Source organism: Vicugna pacos, chromosome 5, assembly GCF_048564905.1.
Source record: "Vicugna pacos chromosome 5, VicPac4, whole genome shotgun sequence".
Lineage (NCBI taxonomy): Eukaryota > Metazoa > Chordata > Mammalia > Artiodactyla > Camelidae > Vicugna > Vicugna pacos.
In genome coordinates, this window is record NC_132991.1 from 79,611,216 (window position 1) to 79,637,296 (window position 26,081).

The window sequence follows — 26,081 nt, forward strand, 5'->3', positions numbered from 1 at the left end:
AAAAGCTCCAGGATAGAGGATGTGAGTGGGCATGGCAGTGAGAAAACTCTGAGGAGGTAAGTGGGGGAGTACAGGAGCTGGCAAGGAGAAGAAACTGGGAGCTAGAAGGGTCTTGTCCAACACTTATGCAGATGTTAGAGACTGGTAACCTTCAAATAGAATTCAGCCCATAGAAATGTCTGTTTAGATTATACAATATTTTCAAAAAAAATTGAGACTAGTATTCAAAAAGCATATGTTGCATAAAATTCCAAATTTTTCAGCATCCTTGACAAGTCAGGACACACGGTGACAGGGGGCCCACATTCCCACATGACAATTGCCTGGAACTCTGTAAGCATGATCCTCTTTAGACAGAGTATAGGACCTTTGTTTTGCTACAGTCTCCACCACTCCCTATTACCACCGCCCCCCACCCCCGACGCTGAGGCTTGGCAGCATTTGTCATTCTCCACTGAGCTGGCCCTGGTTTTCTCATTCCTATCCTGTCTCATAGTTTATCTTACTTGCCTGGCCTTCTTATGCACTTAAATTTTTGACCTGTTAGCCAGTCTGAGTCCTTTATTTAACAGAAGACACAAGCTCAGAGACAGGACATGATCTGTTGACAATGTCAAGTGGATCAGTGGCAGAACCAGGACCAGAATTCCAATGCCCTTTTGTTCTGAGGCTCTCCTTGGCCTGCATCTTCAATGCATGTCCCCTGTGGCAGGTCCTAGAAAGTCTTTTCCTCTGAGGCACTTAACAGGAAACTGTGACCTACCTAGGCCATTAGAACTCCCTCTCTCTCATTAGGCCAACCAGTGGCCGTAGGACCCAAGATTGAAAAGGAGAAGGGGTCGGGGGTTGGGGGTGGCAGTCCTATGATCTAGACATGAATCCCCAAGTGTCAGGAAGCCTCCGATCAGAGCTAAGCTGGGAGGCACAGAGTTCAGGGTGCCCTGGAAGGGAGCCAGAAGTGTTGTGAAGCTCAGGTTTGAAGGGAAACGAAAGTCCAGACTGTGGCCCAGCAGAGCCTTCCGCCAGAGCTGCCCACTTCTGCCTTTGGAAAGTGTTTCACAACTCCCTGTGTGTGTGAGGACAGCTGAGCTCCGCTGAGGATGGGTAAAAGGGTGTGGACGCGCTCACTCACCAGCACCCAGAGAGGACACATAGTCTGAAGAACCAACCGCCCAGCACGCCACTCACTCAGAAAGCACCCGAGTCTGTGGTCCTCATGACAGGTGAGTAGCCCCCTCCAGGGACACAGCCTGAATGGGTGGTGGGTGGGTGGCAGTAACAAAGGAAGTCCCTGTTCCCCATGGGAGTCCTGGTCTCAACCAAAATTCGAGACCCAGCCTGGGTTGAGCTCTTCATACTCCCAAAGGCAGAGCATCCCCTTGCCTCATCTCTGTGGATTTGGAGCCCCTGGAGCTTCCTTGGCTGCTAGAGGAGGCAGAGGTGAGGCCAAGAGGCATTCATGCTGGTGTCAGTTTGACCTCCTTAGTGCTGGTGTTCCTCTCTGCATTCTCTGTAGCAAGAGAGATCCAGATTTGGGAATCCCTGAACTCATGTGGAAGGAGAGTAATTCTGAAGACTCTGCTTCTCACACATCTTCTGGAATGTTTGGTCCAGGGGTGGAGGTGTGATAGACCCACAATGGGAGTCAAGGGTTTCTCCACTTTGCTAGGAGGAGGTGAGGGAGGAGGACAGATGGCTTTAACCCTGGGCCAGAAAGAGGCAGTTCACTCACCAAGCCTTATGGGACCCCTCGCAGGTGACACAAGCCCCCAAAGGCTGAGTAGGCCCAACTATGGCTCCATCTCCAGCCCGCCTAGCCTGGGGCCACGGCAAGCACCTCCCGGAGGGTCCAACCTGAATGAGAAGATCCCTATCCCGGACACCAAACCGGTGGGAATGCTGGAAACTTCCTGGGGGCTTTCAGGATGGACAGGATCATATAGGATGGGGGAAGGTAGTCTCCTGAAGACCATGGCAAGTCCCTTTCAGCTCTGAGCAGCAGTGACGGACAGTGGTAACTGCTATCTTCCTGCTTCAGTCCCCAGTGCTTGGCTGGAGTGCTTAATATTTGTCTAAAAATTATCAAGTGGCTTTCTGGATGAATCTCAGCTTTCCTAGGAAGGGAAAGGGACCTGGAGTGAATTCAGGTCGGTGCCTCGAGGATTTGTTGTAACATTTAAGAAAAGGACCCAGCAAGGGCATCAGGAGCAGCAGAGCCTGCAGGCTGGCTTCTAGGACCCCGCCGCCCTGCATTTCTAGACTCTTTAGACGATGCCCAGGCTGCCAGGGAAGCCCTGGAATTGGGGGTGGGGAGACCCTAGGCTTTGTGGGCTCTCTCCTGTGGTCTGAGAAGGGGCCAGAGAGGGAGGAGCTGGACCAGGGAGGCCTGACCCAGAAAAGCTCCCCTTTCGGCTCTGAGGATCTGCTGAGTCAGGGCCGGCGTGAGGTGTAGACCACAGAAGCAAACCCATCCAGAGAGCTGACTGCTGTGACTCAGCACATCCTGAGTTCCTTCCATGTGCTCCACTACCCACTGGGGTGGCACCTTCAGGAATGGAGAATGGAGGGCAGAGCTAGCCAGCCTGGGTGGATGAGTCCAGGGGGTCTCGGCTGGGGGCTGGCCAAAGCTAGCTTTCCCTCGACGCCTGCACCCAGGACCCCTGACTCTGCTCTTCCCCACAGGGTGTGTTCAGCCTGCGGACGCTGTGGGCCTTCACGGGGCCTGGCTTCCTCATGAGCATCGCTTTCCTGGACCCAGGAAACATCGAGTCCGATCTTCAGGCTGGCGCTGTGGCTGGATTCAAAGTGATTGAGCCTGGGCGCTGTGGGGAGGGGGTTGACCAGGCTAAGTGGGTGGAAGCCCCCAGCTTGCTGCATTGCCCTGGAGTGGACTGCATGGGGGATGTTCCTGGGAGAAGGTGTTGAGTTCAAAGCGGCCAAAAAAGGGTCCCCTGGGCAGCCCTGCCCGAGTGTGGGGTGTAGGGCTGGTAGTCTTCTAGCTTCATCTCCCCCACTCTCTCCCTGGGGAGTGTCTTGGTTAGAAGGTACCAGCAGCTTGGGGGTTATCGGAGACTGGCCCCACTGGCTGAAGGCCTCTCCCTGGCTTCTCACAGCTGCTCTGGGTGCTGTTGTGGGCCACGGTGTTGGGCTTGCTCTGCCAGCGACTTGCTGCCCGGCTGGGTGTGGTGACAGGCAAGGACTTGGGCGAGGTCTGCCATCTCTACTACCCTAAGGTGAGCTTCGTGCGCCTGGCCAGGAAGCATCCGTGGGCTCAGACAGCCATTTAAAGCTTCCAAGATCAAATAAATACATCATCTCAAGTGGGGCATCACAAGTCCACTTGATAGATAAGACTGAGGCTCAAACTACTAGAACACAGTTTGATAGGGAAGTTAGAGATACCTTGCTCATTTTGCAGAAGGGGAAATTGAAACCTGGGGGAGTGACTAGCCCAAGGTGAAAAACAGGTGGGCATTGGCTTGAGATAAGCACTGGCTGGGGTGGACACTGGGGACTTGGCTATTGTCATTATCCAGGCAGACAAACAAATTATAGCACTAGAGATTTCAAAGGTACCTAATGCAGGGATGTAGTCCCAAAGGTGTTGAAAGGGCTGGAGAAACAAGGGAAAGAGATGTTGCCCAGAGGTCAGTAAGCTGCTGGACGGGAGCCCAAGGGCCATAAGTTGCTGCCAAGTTTCTAGAAATACTGCCGCCACTGCACAAATAGCTGCCAGTGCTGCTGGAGCCCAGACATTCTGCTGGTTCCACTGTCAGAAACACCTCCAGAAGCAGGGGTAAAAACACTCTCTCCCTGCCTTTTAGTTTCCCTGAACTATTTCCTACCATTGACCTAAAACAAATAAACTGCCAGATATTTCTCCAGCAAAGATGGGTTTATTCAGGATGAGCAGAGAATTAGGGGGCCTGTAACCAGGTCTCCGCACGATAACGGAAGAACACTTTTATGGAGGGGAAAGGGAAGTGGGAGAGGGTGAAAGTTAATAAAGAGTTCACAGTGCTTCAGTGGCTGAGTCCTTGCCAGGAAAGAAGAGCAGTCTTTCTTCTTGTTGGGCTCCACTATTTTCACAGGGCATGGGAGCTTCCGGTTCTGGTCTCCCAACTCAATTTAATTGAGGTTTCTGTTGATTAATTTTGCACCATGAAACCTAATTGGAAGCCAGCTGGCAAAGCTGTCTTGTATATGTAGTTTGCAAGCTTCCAGCCCAGCAACATAGAACCGGGTATAGCAAGGTGAGTGTAGGGCCAAGACAAGATACAAGTACCTGGCCTAGCCTTGATAAAGGGTTACCTCTACCCACTAGGTGCCCCGCACCCTCCTCTGGCTGACTATCGAGGTAGCCATCGTGGGCTCAGACATGCAGGAAGTCATCGGCACAGCTATTGCATTCAGTCTGCTCTCAGCTGGACGGTACTCAGCAGGGGCCCCAGCTCTTCTGTCCAGGGCTGGGAACAGCTGCTTCTTTCTCCCTGGGCCTTCTATTTCCCTGCATCCACTTCATCCTGCAGTCCCCTCTGACTCAGAGCTATTGCCCAATTTGCCAGTTGGGGAAACGGAGACCCAGATATGTAAAGTGTGTCTCAAGTCAAACAGATGTCAGTCACCATGCAGCCTGTAGGGCCACAGCCTCGAGCTCACTGCCATGCTGGTCCCCCACGCAGCTTGGCCCTTCCTAGCGTGTATGTGCCATGTCCCTGTCTCCAGAACTCTCCCACTCCCCTCTCCCTTAGCTGTTTGGAGCCACTTGAATGCCTGCTCCCAAAATACCAGATTCAACAGTCTCTAGCCCTGGGGGTGGGCAATCCAGACTCATGGACCAGGCTGGGCTGAGCCAGGCCATTCTGGTTTCAGAATCCCACTCTGGGGTGGCGTCCTCATCACCATCGTGGACACTTTCTTCTTCCTCTTCCTCGATAACTATGGTGAGTTTCCTCTCATTCTCATAGGGGACTTGGGGACAAGGGACTGGCAAATGAATGTAGGAGCCAACTGATGCTCAGCTGTACTGGGAGAAGGGCTCTGAGCAGCCTCAATCTGTATGGCCTTGAGCAAGTTAGACTTCTGTTTCTTCAACTATAATATGGAGATAATAATAGTACAGGCTTCACAGGGCTGTGGTGAGGATCCACTGAGGTAATGTATGTTAAGCCCTTGGCACAGTGCCCAGAACAAATTGCTCAAGATATCAGCCATTAATAGTTGCTTATGTTACAATTTTGATCTTGTTTCGTTTTGTTTTTTGGGTTCTGTCCCTTTGCTCTCTTCCTAGGGTTGCGGAAGCTGGAAGCCTTTTTTGGATTCCTTATTACCATTATGGCCTTGACCTTCGGCTATGAGGTGGGAAGCCAGAGCCCAAACACCCGCCTCCCTGCACAAACGTCAAGGGGCTCCCTACTCTGCCCGCTGAAGAGCCTGAGGGGCGGGGTTAGCAGGCCTTAGTCACGCCCCCTGGCGGCCAGGACGGGGTGGAGGGCGAGAATGGCTGCTCAGGGACGGGGCGGGGCCTGATGAGGTTCGTCTCTGCAGTACGCGGTGGCGAGACCTGATCAGGTAGCAGTTCTTCGGGGCCTGTTCCTGCCTTCGTGCCCTGGATGCGGCCGCCCCGAGCTGCTGCAGGCCGTAGGCATCGTTGGCGCCATCATCATGCCCCACAACATCTACCTGCACTCGGCCCTGGTCAAGGTGAGCCGACTGGAGGGGAGGGGCCCTCTCCCTTAGAGCCACGCTGGCCTGTCTCCAAGGCTGGATCCCTGCCCCCTTGGCTCCTGCCTTCCTTCATCATTTTAGGTGGGAAGTGAATCATTCTTTATCCAATATATAATAATAGAGCATCTATGAGCGGTAGCTGGGAGTCAGTGATAAATGGGAAGGCCGGGCGGCGGGTAGTGAGGACTAAGAAGCCCTCTGCCTTCTTAGAGCATACATTCCAGCAGGGGAAACAGACAAGTAAACAAGGAAAGAATTATTGTGAAAGGTGCTCTGAAGGAAACTAAACAGAGGAGTATGATAGAGAATGACTGAGGGGAGATGGTCCTTTAGAAAAGGTAGTCAGGAAAGGCCTTTCTAAGGCAGCGACCTTTGAAACGTGAAGGACAGGAAGAAAGATCAGGGGAGAAAATATTCTAAGCAGAGGGACTAGCAAGTGTAAAGGCCCTGAGGCAGAAACAAAGGCTTATCACAGACTGCCATATAGGGGGTTTTAGAAAGAACTGGGGTTTGGGGGAACATAGGTAGATGTGTGAGAGTAAAGAATGTTTGGGCAACTCTGACGGACTTAGTGCTTCCCTCTCTTTTGACCTTCACAGTCTCGAGAGGTAGATCGGACCCATCGGGCAGACATCCGAGAAGCCAATATGTACTTCCTGATCGAAGCCACCATTGCCCTGTCTGTCTCCTTCTTCATCAACCTCTTTGTTGTAGCTGTCTTTGGGCAAGCCTTCTACCAGCAAACCAACCAGGCTGCGGTGAGGCACACCCCATACACACATGCCTTGCAGGCTTTGCTGGGAATGCCAAGCAATGCAGCGAAGCCCTTTGAGTCTCTGTCCTGCACTCCAGGCACTGGTAGGAGAGGGAATCTGTGACCCTGGCTTCTGACTGGGAGCCCCTTTCTCATCCCACTGGGGAGACACAGCTCCCCCCGCCCCACCACAGGCTTGTAGAGGGTCATTCCCCACATCAGGGGCTGCAAGGCACAGGCGTCCAGCAGAGGTGGTTGGGAGGAGTAGCTGAATCTTGGAGGACCCAGAATTCCAACTGCACCTTGAAGGATGGGCAGGATTTGCCCAGCAAACTGCAGGGAGGGCACGCTGGGAGGAGGTGCCTGCCTAAGCGTGAGCATGGGGTTGGGAATATGCAGGCAGTCAATTTCTTCTCTTGAGTCTCTCCTGATAATCTTCATCATTAGTAGATAAACTGTCAGTCATCTGACAAATATTTACTGAGCATTTGTTATGTAGCAGCCAGTGTCTTAGACCCTGGGGATACAGCAATCAACGATACAAAGACCTTGCCCACCTGCAGATTAAGTTTGGAAGCGTGAGCAAACAGGAAACAAATCAACCAATCAGTACACAAAGGAAAATATGAACTGTGCTGTGAAGGAAGTAAAGTGGGTGATGAAACATAATCGGGGGTGTGGTGATGGAGGGGCTACTACATTAGCCCCGGTGGTCAGGAGAGGCCTCTTGTAGGGGGTGACATTTGAGCTGAATATGAAAGAGAAGGAGCTGGCCGGCACATCTCAGGCACTCTGGGATTTGGGGCCTGCGCCTGTCTTGATTTCTGAGTGGGTCTCTGTCCTGAGGCTCTAACAATTGCTAGCCAGTGTTGGGTGCTTACTGATTGCTGGGGAGTGGAGGTGGGGGTGGGGACAGACTGGTCAGGCCTCTGGGGACATGGGAGATGCCATTGCCTTGCTGTGTGACCTTATGAAGTCACACCCCTCCCTGGGTCTCTGCTCCTTAGCACAAGGAGAGAGGTTTAAATAGGAATGGCAAAACTTTGTCTTCGTGAGCAGCCCAGTCGCAGGGCTGTGGGAAGTGGGTCTCAGGTAAGGAAGAAGGGACTGTGGGGTAGCTTGAGTCACTGCCAGCCAATTGTTTGTGGTAATGCCTGCTCTTGCAAATCCAAGAGAAGCTGGAAGGTGGGTTCTCATGTTAATTCTTCTCAATTTTGAATGTTATCGACAAATTCACATTAAAGAAAAAAAAAAAAACCTTTGTTAGACAAACAAAATATGTCTGGCTGGATTCAGCCCGCGGGCCACCAGTTTCAGACCCCTGGTCAAGGCCTGAAGGTCTGATTTTCCAGGACTAAGTGTGCGCTTCCATTTCCCTCCTACCGCCTGGTGTCCGCAGTACAACATCTGTGCCAACAGCAGCCTCCATGACTATGCCAAGATCTTCCCCATGAACAACCTTACAGTGGCGGTGGACATTTACCAAGGAGTAAGCGTGAGCGCAGCAGGGGTGGGCTTGGAAATACTGGATCCCGCGGGGCTCCTTGCCACGCCCACCTCAGGGGCGGAACCTTGAGAGAAGGGGCGAGTCCCTGGGTCTGACCACATCCCTCCCTCCAGGGCGTGATCCTCGGTTGCCTCTTTGGCCCTGCCGCGCTCTACATCTGGGCGGTGGGTCTTCTGGCCGCTGGGCAGAGCTCCACCATGACCGGCACCTACGCGGGACAGTTTGTGATGGAGGTGGCGGGCATGGGTGGACAGGGGTCCAACGACAACAGACACACTCCTGGGGACTTGGACACCGACCTCCTTGATTCTTACGGCAGCCCAGCGGGTTCCATGATAAGCCCTAATTTACAGATGAGAAAACTGAGATTCAGGGATGTGAGGCGACTGACCCAAGGCTGCAGACCCAGGACTAATAAGAGCCTTTTCCTCAAAACTGATTTTCAGCAATCAGCTGTGGGAGAGGAACACTCCCTAATTTCTCCCCATCTATCCCCTCACCGCCAACTATGGACAGAGCTGCCCCCATTTCAAAGATGGAAAAAACAGAGGGTCTCCCCAGGCGTGACATGGGCTGAGGGAGGACTGAGGGCCCCTCCCCTGGAACCCCCAGTCCTGCACACCGCCACTAAGGTACCCACCACACCCCAGGGCTTCCTGAAGCTGCGGTGGTCACGCTTTGCCCGGGTCCTGCTTACTCGCTCCTGCGCCATCCTGCCCACCGTGCTGGTGGCCATCTTCAGGGACGTGAGGGACCTGTCAGGCCTCAACGACCTGCTCAACGTGCTGCAGAGCTTGCTGGTGAGCCAGCGGGCCCGCCACCCCTCCCCCTGAGGAGCCAAACAGGAACCACAGCAATCCCCCAAATGAACCCCCTCACCCCAAGCACTATTCTAAACACATCTTACCTGCAAAGCTCCTGTACTATCCACAGCCACCCCAAGGAGTAGGAACCACCATTATCCCCATTTTGCTGATGGGAAAACTGATACATGCAGTTCAGTGCCAAGTGGCAGAGCTGGGATACAAACAACTCAGGCAGCCCTGGCCCAGAGTCCCCAAATGCTTTCTCCTGCTTTGGAGTCCCACAACCTTGGAAGGCACAGAGGTGGAGAAACAGGCTCAGAGCGGTTAGGGGACTTTCCTAAGGGTGCACAGCCAGGCAGAGGGTGACTGGAGCCATGGCCTGCTCCTCCCCTCCTCAACGTATTCCGAGGGCAGGGTCCTTCAGCCCCTTCTCCTGCTTCTCCTCAGCTTCCTTTCGCTGTGCTGCCCATCCTCACGTTCACCAGCATGCCAGCCCTCATGCAGGAGTTTGCCAGTGGCCGGTGAGTATGCCCCAATGGCCCAAGGCCGGCGCAAGACTTAAATTACCACATTTGATCCTCACAACCTCAGGAGAGGTAGGAATTCCCATTGTTTTCATTATCCAGATGAAATCAGAGAAGTGAAGGAACTTGCCCAGGGTCACACAGCTAGCAAGTGGAGGAGCCAGGACTGGAATCCTGGAGCAGGGCTGTTTCTAGAGCCTGATCTCCTCACCCTCACCCTCACCCCAGACTCTCCTCTTGCCAAATCCTGCCAGTGTGGTGCCTGGAAATTCCAGGAGGCAGAAATTGGCCAGGGGTCTGCTCCAGGCCCCATAGCCCACAGAAGCCGGCTTTGTGTGTCTGCCTCCTACCTTAGCTCCAGGCTGGCTGTAGGAACTGGAGGAGATGCAGCCAGTCCTGAGTCTCTATCCTGTCCCCAAGGGTGAGCCAGGCCATCACTTCCTCCATTATGGTGCTGCTCTGTGCCATCAACCTTTACTTCGTGGTCAGCTACCTGCCCAGCCTTCCCCACCCTGCCTACTTCATCCTCGTAGCACTGCTGGCTGCAGTTTACCTGGGCCTCACCACCTACCTGGTACTTTTGGGTCAGCGGGTACCTTGGGGATGGGGGAGGTATGGAAAGGAGGCAACAGATGGAAGGCTCAGGGGGATGTACTGGGGCTTCCCCAAAGATTTTGTCCTTTCCCCTACTCATAGTCGCCCCTCCCCCAGGTCTGGACGTGTCTCATCGCCCATGGAGCCACTCTTCTGGCTCACAGTTCCCACCAACACTTTCTGTATGGGCTTCCTGAAGAGGATCAGGGGAAAGGGAAGACCTCTGAATGAGCTTCTATCCAAGGCCTGGCCAGGACTGGAATGAGTGGAGCAGACTAGCTTGCTGTTTTGGAGGGTGGAGGCGGAGGGGGAGACGTGTGGAGGCAGCAAGATGGGGAAGGCATAGTTTTGGAAGCAGATCAACCTGGGTTCCATAGAGACCTGCTGTCTCCTAGCTTGGATAAGTAATTAACCTCCAGATCTTAGTGTCTTAGTCTGTAACATGAGGACAACACCAACCTTGCAACAGATATAAAGCACTTTAACACAGAGTCTGGCACTTGAGACTAAAAAAAAGAAGAAATTCCAGAAGTCTTTATTGAGCACCTATAGAAGTGACCTGACAGACCGACCCAACTGGGGGTGGGACACAGGCTCCACACTGGTACTTAAAATAGTCTGATGAATGTTAAATAAATGCTAATTCACTTCCTATCCAAAAGAGCAAGGGAACAGAAACCGGGAAAGCACAAAATCCCTGAACCATCAAGGAGACTCCCCCTCATCGAATGTCTGCCTAGCTCCTACTCTCACTGGAGTGGCCTCGGCTTCTCTGTTCCACCCGAAACCCATTCTCCAGGCAGTAAAACAGAGGCGCGGTGTCTTCCTCCTTTCAGGGGCCAGGTCATAAGGAACCCAAGAGTGCCTGCCTCCGAGGCCCAATTTATTTGCTATCTCTCCAGGGGACCAGACAGCCAGGATTCCCACGCCGCGAAGTTAACGCTCCCTAAGCGCTGATTTCCAGCTCCCCCTAGGGGCAGGGACCGTCCCGAGCGCCGGTACTCCCCGCCTCCAAAGAGGAGTAGGCTGTCGCTCGGGCCTCGGGCCCTGGGGCCTCGGAATCCGCCCAGGCGGGAAGGGGGTGGGTGGCGGTGAGCTCTGTGGGCGGGGAACCCCCTTCGCCGCTGGGAGCGGCCCAGCGCCCCTTCGCTCCGTGAAAGGACTGCACTTTATAGACGCTCCCTGGGCTGTTTCTAGGCTCCCCCAAGTCTCTGCTCCAACCTCTTCCTCGGACCCCAGCCCCTGAGCTGTGGCGGGCGGCGAGGACTGGCCCCCAGCCCTTTCCCTTGGGTTGAGCCTGGAGTGGGCGCTGTGTTTAGAAGCACCCGCGATTTCCCGGTTATGCGGCAGGGCACGGAGCTGGGTTCCGCGCTCCGGTTGAGGCGCTTGTTTATGAGAAGAATTTCCTCTTTCTTAAAAGGGCAACGAAGCGAGTGGGGCCCTCAGGGAGGGACGGGATGGGACAGATCTGGCCCACTCGAGCAACGGTGTAGAGCAACGGGTAGAAGGCCGCCCAATCTCCTTCTCAGGGCCTGGCCCTAGAAAAGATGAGGGTCCATGCGAACTGAAAGGGGATAAATGGGGGCCAAGTAGCAGAGAAAGGCATCTCCCAGAACTCTGTCCTAGAGATGCCCCCGGCTGTACCCCTGCCCACCCCTTTGGTCAATTCTGTAGGCATTAGTTGGGTGCCAGCCCTGTGCTAGACGTGGGAGAAGGCGGCAAAATCCTGAATTAAAGATGTCTATTCTCTAGAAGCTCACACTCCTGTGGGGGTGGGAAGGGTGGGAGAACTAAGTAAAGGACAATAAAATCACTAAACAGTGCTATAAGGGAACGACCTGCAAAGAGTGAGGGGCAAGGCCCAGAGTAGGTAACTCCTGGACAAAATTTTGAAAAATTGGAAGAGGGTGAGCAGTCAAGGGGGAGATGAGCATGCCAGGAGTTGGGGGTCGGGGGCCGGTCTGTGTGTGCAAAAGCTAGAAACATTCAACCTTGTTGGGAGTTCTTAGATTCTGGGGAACAGGGCGGGGTGGGGGCAGGAATAATGGGCAGGCTGATCATATGCATGGTCAAGCTTGGAACTTAGAACTTGGGGGGAAGGGAACGTGAAGAGGGTAAGAGACCAAAGAGGCTGCCCTGGGCCTGGGTAAGGGGTTAGTGATTTAATTCAGGCTATAGTGAGTTATTTCCCGGCAAGGGACCACTCAAAGTGATTTCCCCAGGCTCAGATCAAACCAGAGGCTTCATCAATCCCTCAGGCTGGGAGTGGCCTGACACCTTGACTCTCCCCAAAAGCTTTCACCAGCAACTTCGTCTCCACAGACCCCCAGACCCTGCACTGCACCGGGCATCCTGATTGACTCTGCAGCCACACCACCCTGGCAGAAGGTGCACCATGCTGAGCCTTTGAGGCTGGGAGGAGGACATTCTGCCTTTCAGCTCTGCAGCCCCCCTTCCCACTTGCCTGGGTTAGACTTTGACCAACCAGATGGAGAAGATGAGGTGCTGGTTGGAGAAGACACTTGCCCATGGTTACAAGACAGAACCTGGCCAAGTCCTGATGTTGATCTCAATTCACAGCCCACATGACTTTATTTCTCCTGGGGTGCTAACTGATGAAACAGATAAAAGTAAATTGTGCAGGTACAGAGACCCCCCGCTGCTGTGGTAGAGAGGGTAGAGGAACAACAATTGGGTGTGGGCTCACCTCCTTCCCGAGGAAACTCAAAGAACCCGCCCAACCCTACAGAACGCTTCCATCAGCATCTGTGTCCCACAGACTCCCATACCCTTGCACAGTTGTCCTGACTAATTCCGCATCCACCCCATCCTGGCAGAAGGTGCACTGTGGCATGGAGGAGGGAAGGTCTCCAGGGGGGGAGGCACGCACTGGCCGAGGCGCGCACAGGCCAAGGCGCGGAGGGGGACGATGGATGGTGTGTGTGTGTGTGTGTGTGTGTGTGTGTGTGTGTGTGTGTGTGTGTGTTAGGGGCGCGACGTGAAGGGAATGGCAAGTGGAGGTGGGCAGCGGTCCCCAGTGCCCTATCCCCGAGTCAGCTCCTCTGACCCTTAAGGGGACAGCCCGCCAGGTTCTAGTCTTCACAGGGAGAGAAACGGAAGGGGAGGAAGGCAAGCCGCGTTGCTCAGGCTAGGGGCGAGGCCAGTTGTTCACTCAGTCCTCCGTGGCACATTTCCTTTTGGGGTCAGCGCCCGCTGAACATCCAGAGATAAAGCCGAGGCCCCACCCCGGAGCCGGGCCGAAGGGAAAGAGGCTCCGCTTGGCCGCCGGAATCCCGCCTCTACCCCTGTTGGAGAGCTGGTCAATTCGTTTGATTTACCGGAGCTCAGTTTCCTTGTCTGTAAAATGGGTTAAGGAAGAGCTCTTTCTGAGGAGTAAATGAGATGAGGGGGCACAGCCGGAGCGGAACCCAGACTAAGCGCTCGCCACACGTTGACGATTATTGTGATGCAATGATGGCAGCCGTGCAGGAGGCGTAGAGCAGGAGGGGGGTCGTGGGGTCCAGCGGTGAGGGGGCGGGTTTCACAGACCGCCCCCCCATCTCCTCCCCGCTCTCGGCGCCGGACCTCTCCCCCTATGGCTCCCGCCTCCGCCGGGACTGGTGGACGTGCGCCGCGCTCGCACCCGGCTGCCAGACGGGACAGGACGCGCCCGCCCCGCCCCGCCCCGCGGCCTGCAGGGGAAGGAAATGCTGAGGCGTGTTTGTCAAGGCTTGGCGTTATTAATATTTTTAAAGAGTGAGCACAAAATAGTAACGACAAATGGAAGGAACTTCATAACAGGGAAAAATTAAAAAGTCCCACCTGCAGACGTTACCAAGCACAAAACGAGAGTTTCCCTCGTGAAGAATCCGCGTGGAAATGCTGGCTTTGGGCCCGCGGGTGTGTCTACAAATACCCAGGTGGAATGGTGTTTAAGGTCCTCCAAACAGTTGTGGTCCCCATGGTCGGGCACTGAACCGGCAGAGATTGGCACGCGCCACCTCATCCTCCCTCCCGAATAGTCACAGGGTAGCGGGCTTGGGGAGCTAGTGAACGGGGTCTAGAAAGGCTTCTTGGAGGAGTGTTATTTCTTCCATGTTCGTGGGATTTGGCTATGCGAAGGGGGAGGAAGCGCTTTCCAGGCAGGGGAACAGCGTGTACGAAGGCCCTGAGTTGTGGAGGCCCTTGGCCCCTGGCGGGAAAGCCAGGTGGCTGGAATGGGCAAGGGAAGTGGACGTGTGGGGAGCCAGGTGGGGCGGTTGGGAGAGGTCAGCAAGGGGCATCCCGGGGCAGGCAGTTGAATTTTCACAACCCTCAGCTCCACGTTTAGGCGAAGGGGTCCGAGACAGCGGTGGGTGGTGACAGTCACACTTCATTTAAGAGCCTAGTTGTGTGGATTTGCACAGCCGTTTGGAGGTAGCAAAGAACCTTTGCATGCTCACGACTTCACTCACTGCGGATGGTTCATGTGACCATCGGAGAGAGGATCCATTTTACAGACCAGATAATGTTATCCCCATTTCCTAGATGAGAAAACCGAGAAGCAGCTAGTCTCCAACCTTTGGAATGTGCAGAGGTGGAGCCGCGCCACCCTCGCGTACTCCGGGGCGTAGGCGCTCCGAGCGGGTGGGGTTGGGTAGGCCCTGGCCCCCAGCCGGCGAGCTCCGTGGGCTGGGTGCTGGTCCTGCCACGCAGCCGCAGAGGCTTGGTCCAGCGGGCAGGCAGCAGGAAGGGAGGCAACGCCCCCTGGAGCGCGGCAGGAACTCGGCCGGGCCCGCCTCCCAGCCAGCCGAGCCGCGCCGGCCCCCGAAGTGATGAAAGCCCCGGCCGAGTCCAGGTCACGCCGAAGCCGTTGCCCTTTTAAGGGGGAGCCTTGAAACAGCGCCCGGGTTCCATGTTTGCATCCGCCTCGCGGGGAGGAAACTCCATGTTGTAACAAAGTTTCCTCCGCGCCCCCTCCCTCCCCCTCCCCCTTAGAACCTGGCTCCCCTCCCCTCCAAAGCTCGCGGGGATCCCTCCCTCCCACCCCTCCCCTCCCCCCCGCGCCCCGATTCCGGCCCGAGCCGGGGGGGAGGCCGGGCGCCCGGGCCAGAGTCCGGCCGGAGCGGAGCGCGCCCGGCCCCATGGACAGCTCGGCCGTCATTACTCAGATCAGCAAGGAGGAAGCGCGGAGCCCGCTACGGGGCAAAGGTACAGGGGCCGAGCGGAGTGGGCTGCAGCCGCGACGCCGTTGGAGAGAGGAGGGGGCCGGGACCCTCCCCGGGGTAGCCGCCGCCGCCAGCCCGGGCTCCCGCCTCGGCGGGGCCCGAAGCTTTCAGCCGGAGGGGAGTGGGGTGAGAGTTTGAACTCCCAGAGTCTCAGAGACGCGGGGCGGGGCCTGGCGCCTTTTGGGCGCTCCTGTCTGCTGAAGGTGGGGAAACTGAGGCAGGTGTAGAAAGGGGGCGCGCTCTGGGTCTCCTGGATAGGCTGTGCGCATTGCCCGAGAGTCGCCCCCCTCCCCGCCCCCATTGGCGCCAATAGGGCTGGGAGTTGGGGGGGTTGAAGAGGGCGCCTTCAGGCCACCAACTGAGACTCCGCCCCCTCTGGGCCGCGGTCTGGTCGGGTCGCGGGAGGGGGTGCAGAGGTGACAGCGGGCTGGGGAGGGTTGGAAAGATCTCCCGCCAACACAGCCACACTCCCCACAAACTTCCACGTCCCGCTTGGAGGCGCGGAGCTTCTCAGAGGCACTGAAATGGGCAACCCCTCTAAGGGTCTACACCGCTCCCGCGGGAAGATCCGTGCGTCGGACTGGGCACTCGGCGCCCTGGCTGCAGGCCCGTGGTCGCCTGGCCTGTGCACACAAGCACGGACCCGGGAAGCCGCCCGCCTTGGTCGGGCCGCTCTGGGCTTACGGGTCTGGGGTGAGGGTTTGCCCCTCCCTGTCCCCGTGTGGACTTCAGCGGCTGGTTAGTCCCTCCAGGTCTGCCCACCTCTGGCCTGCGCCTCGCCCTGCCGGGTGGAAGGGCAGTTGGAGGATGGGTTGGTCAATCAGCTGGGCTCTAGACTGGAGGTCAGGGCAGGGGCTGAGGAAGTGGGGCCAGCAGATGGCCGAGGGACACTGGCCGCAGGCCCCCACTCCCTACCTCTGGGCCCAGCCTCAGAGAGGACTTTGGACCTCCGGAGGCAGAGAGGTTGGAGGCAGGAGTGGGCCCAGGCCCCAGCCCTCTTTGGCAGGGGCCCAACTAAGCAGGGGCTGCTCAGGTACAATAGGTGTCAGCAGGTGCCCCCAGTGGGCTTGTCTCCCAGCAGTGATGGGGTCTTTTAGGTAGAGAAAGCACCCTCAGTCCCCGCCTTCAGCCAGCCCACTCCCTAACTTGGGTAACTTTGTACCCACACTAGAAGAACTTGTGGGGAGCTGAGGGATGGCCTGGAGCCAGGATGTCAGTTTGCCACCCTAGTGTGTCTCCCTCAATGGAAGGGCACGCCAGACCCCTCGGCCCAGGAGTTCGCACCTGGGCACGTTGTACACCTCTGCATGCCAATCAGCGTGCACACCCCCACCTTAGCCTCCCTGCTTCAGGTGACCAGAAGTCAGCGGCTTCTCAGAAGCCCCGGAACCGGGGCATCTTCCACTCCCTTTTCTGCTGTGTCTGCCGGGAAGATGGGGAGGCCCTGCCTGCCCACAGTGGGGCGCCCCTGCTCGTGGAGGAGAACGGTGCCGTCCCCAAGGTGCGTGGTGGCCAGGTGGGGACTACAGGAGCACCTGGGCTAAGCCCTCAGGGGGTTTAAGGGAAGGGACTCTTCATGACCCACTCTCAGGCCCTGGAAGAACGGTGGAGCCCCCCACCCACTACCACCAAGCCCTCCACCTGCCCCGCATGCCCTTCCAGCCTGCCTGCTGCAACACTGCTGTTCAAAGGGGGCCCCTCAGCAAAGGGAATTCTGGATTCCCCCTTCAAAGGCAGAAGCTGTTCTCTTCCTTGGTTTCCCAGGTGGGGAAGTGAGGCCCAGAGAGCCAAGCGGCCTGCCCCAGCCTCTAGAATTGGCAGGGGCAAAGCTGGGAAGGGGTGGCCTCTCCCCACTGTCCCTGTGGCTCACCAGGTAGAGGGCTGGGGGAGGGAAGACCTCTGGAGGAGAAATGACTGGGACTTGAGAGAGGTGCCCGCAGCCAGCCCCACCCATCCCCACAGCAGACCCCAGTCCAGTACCTGCTCCCCGAGGCCAAGGCCCAGGACTTGGACAAGATCTGCGTGGTCATCGACCTGGATGAGACCCTGGTGCACAGCTCCTTCAAGGTGGGCCCTGCCCAGCAGCCCTCAGCCCCGGGTCTCTGAGGGAGCCTGCCCTGGCCTGGGAGGGCGGTCTCCACGGGCCTGCCCCCAGCTCCAGCAGCTCTTTTCCTCCCACAGCCAGTGAACAATGCCGACTTCATCATCCCTGTGGAGATTGATGGGGTGGTTCACCAGGTGAGGGGCCAGGTATGGGGGGAGGTGACAGGCTTGGCATCTGCCTTCCAGACCCCAGGCTCCTCCCACCAATCCTGAGAGCCCCAGATTAGACTCTGATAGATGTGGCATGTCAGAAACCCAGAGAAGGTGTGAGACTTGCCCAAGGTCACACAGACCCTCAGGGACTTGGCCTGACTCCAAGGCCTGCAGGGAGTGGGGTTCCTCCTCGGCACCCCCTCGCCCCACCCTGCCCGGGACCCAGTTCAAGTAATTCAGGATAGGTTGTGTGCTGTCCAGCCTGTTCTCCATTACTTGGCTCGGGGGCCGGTGCCCTGCAGCCTTGGGGTGAGGGGGCTGTCTCCAGGCCCCTACATCTGGCTGAGGCCATGGTGGTGGAAGGGACTGGGAATTAGTGATTCCCTCTGAGGTAGGGAAGCCAGGAGTCAGAGGTTCATTCGATCCTCTTCTGGGAGGGTGGGTGTTTTCCCCATGGGTGGTTGGGGTGGCTGGCCAAGTGGAGCCCGCAGGCCCTGGGAACAGCCTCCCTCCTGTGCTCCTCTGCCTCCTCTACCCGCTCCCTCCCAGCCCCCAGCCCTCTCACCCCACCCCACCCAACCCCAGTCTGTGGGCCACCAGTCCCCTCACTGGCCCATCCCCCAGGTCTATGTGCTGAAGCGGCCCCACGTCGATGAATTTCTGCAGCGGATGGGAGAGCTCTTCGAATGCGTGCTGTTCACCGCCAGCCTTGCCAAGGTGAGCCCGCCCACCCTCTGAAGGACTCCTGGGGCAACTCTGCTTCCTGTCTGCCTCCAGTGTGCGACCTCTGGGCAGTGACCTCTGGGTCACCCGCGGCCCCAGATGACCCACCTCCTGCCCCTTAGTACGCAGACCCAGTAGCTGACCTGCTGGACAAGTGGGGGGCCTTCCGGGCGCGGCTGTTTCGTGAGTCATGCGTCTTCCACCGAGGGAACTACGTGAAAGACCTGAGCCGGCTGGGCCGAGACCTTCGGCGGGTGCTCATCCTAGACAACTCGCCCGCCTCCTACGTCTTCCATCCAGATAACGCCGTGAGTGCCGGGCAGGATGGGGATAGGGGCCCCACTCCCGAGCTGGCCAGGCAGTGTCCGGGGTCTGGTGCCCTCCCTTCTCTCCTCCTTTCCTCTCCTCAGTGGCCTGCTTCCCACTCACCTTATCCACCCACCGCTGCCTCTTGTCCCTTATTAATCACTCAGCCTGTTCTGCCTGCATCTACAGGGTGCCTGCCATGGGCACAGGTCCCTACTGGGCACTGGGCAGGTTCCATTTTTCATCCTGCCAGTTGTGAGCTGACAGTGGATCACTGAAATAATTTACTGGATCCTAGTTGGGTTTTTTTTTTTTAGTGAAATAGAATAGAAAAGTTCGAGTGCTTTGCACACAGTAAGGTTAAGTATTGTTCCATAAAACTTTTGTTCTGTCATTTGTGTAACTGCAACTTACTGCTGTCAAAATGTTTGAAAACTGTGGGTAAAGGGCTTCCAGGAGGTGATCTACCAAGACGTGGGTGCTCAGGGCTGGTCTGGTCATTCTGTGCCCAAGGCTGCCTACCCTCCTCATGACCTTTACACCCATCTGTCCAGGTACCCGTGGCCTCGTGGTTTGACAACATGAGTGACACGGAGCTCCATGACCTCCTGCCTTTCTTCGAGCAGCTCAGCCGCGTGGATGACGTGTATTCAGTGCTCAGGCAGCCTCGGCCCGGCAGCTAGTGAGGCGCCATGGGGCCAGGACCTGCCCCTGACCACACCCGCACCCCTCACACATGGACTCTTCCTTAAGAAAACTCAGCGCCATAGGGAAGTGGGGGTCCCCCCACCAGCCTGGCCAGGCTGTGAAGCGGGGCAGCAGGCTGCACCGAGGGCAGTAAGCCCCTGGGTCCCTGTGTCAGTGCCTTACAACCTCCTCCTTCCTGGGGGACCTGTGGGGCCCTGCGTGCTGCTCCTCCTTTCTCTCTCTCTTTCTCTCTGCACCGCCATGTTTCTCTGCTGCCAAATTGGGCCCCTTGGCCCCTTCCGGTTCTGCCTGGGGGAGGGGCAGGGGTCTTGCTGCCCCACGCCTTAGGCCCCCAGCCTGGGAACAGTGGACACCAAGTGCCTTGCATAGAGCCCTCTTCCCTGCCTGGTTTTCCCAGGGCCACAATCCGGGTCAGCTACTGCTTGGAACAACCTTCAGGTTGCTGCAGTCTAGGCTGGTGGGGGAGGACCCAGTCTTCTCACCTCCTCTCTTGGGACTGATACAGCCCCCCACCAATCTGCCTAGGAGGGCAGGAAGGGAGAAGATCTGTTACTACTTAAGAAGGGAGTAGGGCCCCAGCATCAAGCTTCTCTGGGCTTGTCAGTACCTGAAGGCTGCTTCCCACATCACCTGAGCTCCAACCGCTCACGTCAACCTTGACTGTCCTGAGGCCCTGGGGTTCGGCCCCCAGCTCCGAGCATGGGGGCAGAGGCAGGATCCCTTTGCGGTGCCATATAAATATGTATATGTGTATATAGATTTTTAGGGGAAGGGGAGAGGGAAGGGTTGTGGTAGAGACACCCCTCCCACACCTCTTTCCTGGGCCCATTAACTGGGGGGAGGGAGGGAAAGGATTTTTACATTTTTTAAACTTCTGTTTTCTGAATGAAACAGGCTGGGCCAAGGGGCCCCAGGCCCTGTCCTCTGTCCCTCACACCCTCTTTGCTCCGTTCATTCATTCATTCATTTAAAAAAACATTTCTTGAGCACCTTCTCTGTGCCCAGTGCTATGCGAGGCCCTCCAGCACAGGTGTGTGGGAGTCTCTACACCACCTGACTGGTGCCTCTCTGACCCACCCCATACTTCACCGGTGCCTTTAGGGGATCTGTAGGAGGTGGACCCTTCTTGTGGGGTTTGGGGGTCTCCAGGAAGCCTGACCAAGCTGTCCCCCTCCCCTGTGCCAACCCACCCCTGCAATCCTCTGCCTTGCCCCCTGCTGGCTGGGGGTTAGCTCCCAGGACATCTGCCTTCCAGCTCTGACTCCTTTATCTGGAACCCCTCCCCCAAATGTAGAGTCTGGAGGTTAAGGCCTTGGGCTCTCCCCAGGGCCTAAAGGTTAAGGGGACCCATGTACCAGTGCCAAGGGGGATGTCAAGTGGAGATGCCATTGCCCCTTCCTCCAGGAGAGCTGGGGGTGTGAGGGAGGACAAGGTTGGTCTGAATCGGGTGACCCTCCCATTTAAGTGCCTTCTCTGTTACGGAGAGCCCCACAGTGTGATAACTAAAGAGAAAGCCAGACCCCCCCCCTTTATCCTGACTCTGTGATTATTTGAGGGTGGTGTTGAAGTGCGAGGAGTTCCATGAAACCACATACCCTCCTTCAGCAAACCATTCGGGGATCGTTGTGGAGTGAGGGGCTGCCCTAACTCCCCTGGGGCTTCAGTTGTGAAAGTGCAAGTTTAACAGCATTTTCTGTTAAAGGATCTGAGTGCATCCGGCTTTACTATTTAAATTCTTTTACCGCTCTTAGCCTCAGTTATCTGATCTGCAAAATGGAGACAGGCTCTCTTTGCAGAATTGATTAAATCCCTGCACAGGGAGGACTCAGTAATATTAGCTCAAAGCCAGGCGTCCCTCGGAGAGGCCCCTGGAAGGTATTTGGAGACGGGAGGGGCGTGGTCTCCGCCCCGGAGAGGCGGGGGCGCTCGGGAGGCCCCGGAGGGTGGAGGTGCGGAGCGGGGCGAGTGAGGGGGAAGTCAAGTTCAGCTGTGAACGGAAGAACTTTGGACAAGGCTGTGCCGGGCCGTCAAGGCGTCGCAGGCTGCTTTGTGTCTGGGCCGGCCAGCAAGCTGAGGCTTCAGGGGTTCCGGGGAGGATGGGTGGGGACGCGGCCTTGGTCTAGTTCACCTCTGCACCCCCGACCCCCGCCCGCCTAGACAGCGGCCTCTCACTGCCCGCCGGCCGCGCCCTTGCACGAGCCTCCGGCCCACTTCCTGCCCCCGCCCCGCCGACCCTGGCAGCACTTCCTTTGCAAAACTGGGCAGCCCCAGGCCCTGGCAGGAAGTGCTCTCCTGGCCCGCCCTCCCTCCCCTGCTTCCCACGGTGGCCGCTAGAGGCCTCTGTGTCCTCTCAGTCGCCTGGGCTCCCCAGAACCGGGCCTCCCCAGCCCGTCCCCTGGGCGCGCACAATTTACCCCCTCCTCCACCCCCGGGGGCGGGAAAGATGAGGGCCGGTTTCCTTCACCCCTCCCGCGGTGAACAGCTTCTGGCTCCCCCTAATAAACACACCGCGGAGAAGGGAGATCTGCCCCTCCTAAAGACTGATCCCTGTCCCCCCAGCTCCACGTCCCCTATCCCTCCCATCCCCTCATCCCCGTACCGTGTGAATCCAGCCTCAAGGCTGCCTCCTGGTGTCCCCGATGCTGATCTGGCCCCCAGGACTGAGTGGATCTGCAGTGTGTGTGATTCTACCCCCTCCCCCTCCCCACTACTTTTCCCTGGTAGAAGAGTGCGGAGAAGCATCCGCCTGGGAGGAGAACCCGCAGTACCTCGCTGGATGCTGTCAGTTCCAGTTACAGTCTGAGCTGAAGCCGAGAGCCTTTGGCAGCGTAAATACCCAGCCCTCCCAGCCTCTGCCCTCGCCCTCCTAAGGGTCCTGCTGGAGTTCCTGCTCTCCATGCAAATACTAGTCCCCCCAGATTTGCATCCCAGAGGCCCAGACACACCAGGGAGTCACCAGGGCTACCAACTTTGAATGAGACTGTAGCCAGCGTCCCCTACCCACACAAACCCACTTCACCCACAGAGTTCAATGCAACCACATGTATCAGCGCTTACTGTGTGCTAGGCACGGTGCCAGGACCTAGGGACACGCCGTGACTAGGCCAGGCTTCTGCTCTCAAGGAACTCACATTCTAGTGTGAAGAAAGACACTTGAGCAGACTATCTAAAACCTGAAATGCTGCAAATGCAATGCAAGAGATAACACGGGGTTGGGGGTGGAGGAGGGAAGAAGACACCTAACCCCCCCTACTCCCGAGGAACTGCCATGGCAGAGATTAGAAATGCTTCCTGTAAGAGTGAAGCTCAGAGGAGTTTGAGAAGGAGGCAAGGTTCAGGTGAAAGTGGTCTGTGTGAGGAGGTACACCAGGAAAGGAAGCCAGAGCCTCTGGGGACCACTGTAGGGCGTGTGGGAAGTGACAGTCTGGGAATTGTGTGGGAGTGGGGAAGGATGGGAAATGACGCTGCAGAAAGCTGGAGCGAGATAAGGCAGATCTGTAGCCAGACGAAGGGAGTGGGTGCCACTGAGTGACACTAGGGGACGCTGAGCAGGAGGAGCGTACTCAAACCTGGCAACCGCACACTGGAAGCCAAATCAGGGGTCTGGGGACATAAGACCCTCCCTATGAAGAGGCTGTAGCCATGGTCCCTAAGACAGAGGATGAAGATCTGAACCGGGGCAGAGGCAGAGTGAAGAGAGAAGGTTAAAGCAATGGAAGTGACATAGGAGATAAAGCTGTGGCTGGTTGGCTCCCAGAGCAGGGGTGGAGGGAAGGAAGGAAGGAAGGGGACCTAACTTCTGGCTTTGGAGATGTCAGGTGTGCCCAGGTCTCTAACTGAGCCTGGTGTGGGCAGATGTTCACTATTTGCTTGTTACACACACAGAACACCTGATACAGTGCTGCTGGCAGGAGAGTAAACTGGTGCAGCCTCTTCCGAGAATGATTTGACAACATCTATCAAAAGTATTTTTAAGTTTGAACCCAGGACCTCATGCATGCTAAGCATGCACTCTACCGCTTGAGCTATCCCCAAACCGTGCAGTTGCAGTTTTAGGAATTTATGTGGTAGATAAAATGTATATGCATATAACCTTGTATGCACATGGGTATTAACTTGTTGGTACTAGCAAAGCACTGAAGTAACCTCAGTGTCCATCCATAAGGGACTGGTTAAATAAATGTTGCTGTATTTATACCAGGGAATACTATGCAGTGATGAAAAACGATGAGGTGGAAATATCCAAGCAGATATAGAATGATCTCCAAAAAAAAAAACCAGTCAATGAAGCAAAGCAAGATTCATAACAATAGTGGTGGTATATTCCCACTAAGGAGAATTCCCACTAAAAATAAACACAAATACACATATGTACTTTTGTATGCTCCAATAGGGTACACAAGAAATGGGAATTGTGGCTAATTGTGGGGAGCAGGGCTGGGGGAACTGCGTGGGAGTCACCTAAGATGGCAGGGACACATTATATATCTGTTTATATATTGAATTATTTTATCAGGTACATTTATTAATTTTTTAGAATAAAAATCAGCTTAAAGTAAAAACAGTCAGTTTTCTAAATATAGTCTACAAGACACTGCCCTTGACTCAGGTAAGTCAAGATCATAGAAAAAAGGCAGAGGACTATTCTAGATTTGAAAGATACTGAAGACATAACAATCAAAGAAAATGCATTATCTTGATTTGATTAAGAATCAGTGAAGCCAGCCGTTAACAATCCTCCCTCCTGGGGACAATTGGAGAAATTTGACCTTGGCCTGGATACAAGGTGATACCAGAAATAATTGTTAACACTGTCAGGTGTGAAAATCGTATTACAGTTGTGAAGTATACTTAGGAGCTATGTGACAAACTAAGTATTTTCAGCTGAAGTGTCATGATGTCTGCAACTAACTTCCAAAGAGGTATATATGGCAAATGCTAATTCTTGAGTCCATAGATGTTTATTAGTATACTACTGTACTATTATTTATACTTTTTAATATGTTTGACATTTATCATAATAAAGAAATTGGAAATAAACTTTAAAAACATATGTTCTCCCCTAAAATCCTGAGGCTAAGTTAAAAGACAAGCAGCAAGCTGAAGAAAAGTGCACCGTAAATGATGGGCAGCCTACCAACCTTGATACATTAAATAAACAACCCCAACAAATTAATTAAAAATTCACAAAGGAAGACATATCCCATAAGTTTATTTTAAAATGGTCTGTCTCACTGGTAATCAAAGAAATATAAACCAACACAATGACAATTTTCTTTTGAACATTCAAACTGACAGAAATTTTTTTAAAAGCTGCATTCCAGTGCTAGGGAGAGTGTGGAGAAAGAGGCAGACTCCTGTACTGTAGGCGGGATTATAAATTAATGCGACTTTTCTGGAAGGCAATTTGCCTATTCACATCTTTGATCCAGCAATCTGACTTTTAGAAGTTTATCCTAAAGAAATAAAAATGAATGCAATCCAGTGGCAAAGATTTAGCAGTAGGAATACTTACCACAACATTCTTTATAGTATCAAATAATCGGATATAAGTTGAAAGTCCGATAATGAGCTATTGGTTACATAAACTATGCTATCTATCTAATGGATTACCATGAGTGTAATAGCTCAGTGGTAGAGTGCGTGCTTAGCATGCATAAGGTCCAGGGTTCAATCCCCAGTACTTCCATTAAAATAAATAAATAAACAAACAAACAAATAAAACCTAATTACCACTCCCCCCCAAAAGACAAAAAAAAATGAAGTTGCAAAATAGCATACAACATGTCACAGTAGAAAGGATATATATGTTGGGGGAGGGTATAGCTCAGTATGGTATGGTAGAGTGTATTCATGCATGAGGTCCTGGGTTCAATCCCCAGTACCTCTATTAAAAAATAAATGAATAAACCTAATTACCCCCCCAAAAGTATATGTATGTGAATAGATAGATGATAGGTAGGTAGATACTATACACATACAGAACACACAGCATATGTACTGAACAATAACTTGAAAGAAATACTTCAGGATAAATTACTCAGATTTATCTCCATGGTGGAATTACAGATGAGTTTTTTCTTTCCTTTTTGCCTGCCTGTATAATTGAACAAACATACACTTTTTATTCACAAAAAGCGTGTTTTTTTTTAAAAAAAACCAAATAGCACCTGCAGTGTTGTTACTCCTCCTACCAGACTGTGCTCAAGCTCACTCATAACGCATCTGCACACACATGCATACGTATGCACACATATGTACATTTTTTTCTCTAGAACTCTTGGGAAGGAGAAGCGGCTAGCCTCACCCAGCACCCTTCATCTCACCTACCTAAGGACCACAGTTCAGAAGTGACAGGAGAATTTCTGCAGGGGTGAAGGTTGAGGGGCAGCTGCCCAGGGTGCTGAGTTTGTGGGCAAAGCCGACTTCTGGATGAGACCCACACCTAAGAGGGCTGCGCTCCTTTCTGGTCCTGTATGAGAAACCCCCTAGGATCAGGGTTCAGTGGTGGAAGTCTTGGCTTGGGAGAGAGCACAGAGCAGGGTCCAAAGGCACCAGTTTATGGCAGCTCATAAAAACTCCAGGTGGAGGCAGTGCCTCTGAAGTGAAGGGATAAGAAAAGCACTGTGCCCTCTCTGAGCGAGTGACATCTAGGGACACCAGAGTCCCATCTGTCCTGAAGGAGCCCTAAGTCTGAACCCCTGGCCCTGCATCCCTGGGTCCAATGGTCCCCCACCCCGGGAGCCACTCCTCTAGGGGAGAAAGGAGGACCACGGAGCCAGCTCCTCTGAGTTGGTAGGCTCCAGGTGCTGTCCACCTGCTGCGAAGGCCTGGGTCCTGGGCAGAAATACATCCCATCCCTGGGCATTTGCCAGGGAGCCAAGGGTGGGGCACATGGGGTCTGGCTGTCAGACTGTCGCTGGGCTCCTGGCTCCCAGGGACCTGGCGGGCACCTGCCTCCCCACCCCC

General features: G+C 55.0%; 2 protein-coding genes across 4 annotated transcripts; both read left to right on the forward strand.

Moving 5' to 3' along the window:
- The first annotated feature begins 1,112 nt into the window (after positions 1 to 1,112).
- SLC11A1 (solute carrier family 11 member 1) lies at positions 1,113 to 10,667 on the forward strand. The gene is made up of 15 exons (XM_006207263.4): positions 1,113 to 1,223; positions 1,757 to 1,890; positions 2,683 to 2,805; positions 3,114 to 3,233; positions 4,325 to 4,431; positions 4,873 to 4,943; positions 5,291 to 5,358; positions 5,548 to 5,703; positions 6,327 to 6,485; positions 7,881 to 7,970; positions 8,102 to 8,221; positions 8,639 to 8,788; positions 9,242 to 9,315; positions 9,739 to 9,892; positions 10,030 to 10,667. Exons 1-15 carry the CDS (start codon positions 1,217 to 1,219, stop codon positions 10,141 to 10,143), a joined length of 1,647 nt encoding a protein of 548 aa, XP_006207325.1. The 5' UTR covers positions 1,113 to 1,216; the 3' UTR covers positions 10,144 to 10,667.
- A 4,266-nt stretch (positions 10,668 to 14,933) lies between these two features.
- CTDSP1 (CTD small phosphatase 1) lies at positions 14,934 to 20,643 on the forward strand. Of its 3 annotated transcripts, none has more exons than XM_072961647.1 (7): positions 14,934 to 15,102; positions 16,472 to 16,620; positions 17,085 to 17,186; positions 17,301 to 17,357; positions 18,000 to 18,092; positions 18,221 to 18,406; positions 18,959 to 20,643. In XM_072961647.1, the coding sequence occupies exons 1-7, from the start codon at positions 15,036 to 15,038 to the stop codon at positions 19,085 to 19,087; spliced, it is 783 nt and encodes a 260-aa protein (XP_072817748.1). In that variant the 5' UTR covers positions 14,934 to 15,035; the 3' UTR covers positions 19,088 to 20,643. The 3 variants fall into 3 exon arrangements, with proteins under 3 accessions (XP_072817748.1, XP_072817747.1, XP_072817749.1); XM_072961646.1 differs by having other exon boundaries at positions 14,940 to 15,102; positions 17,082 to 17,186; XM_072961648.1 differs by lacking the exon at positions 17,085 to 17,186 and having other exon boundaries at positions 14,940 to 15,102.
- Positions 20,644 to 26,081: the final 5,438 nt, after the last annotated feature.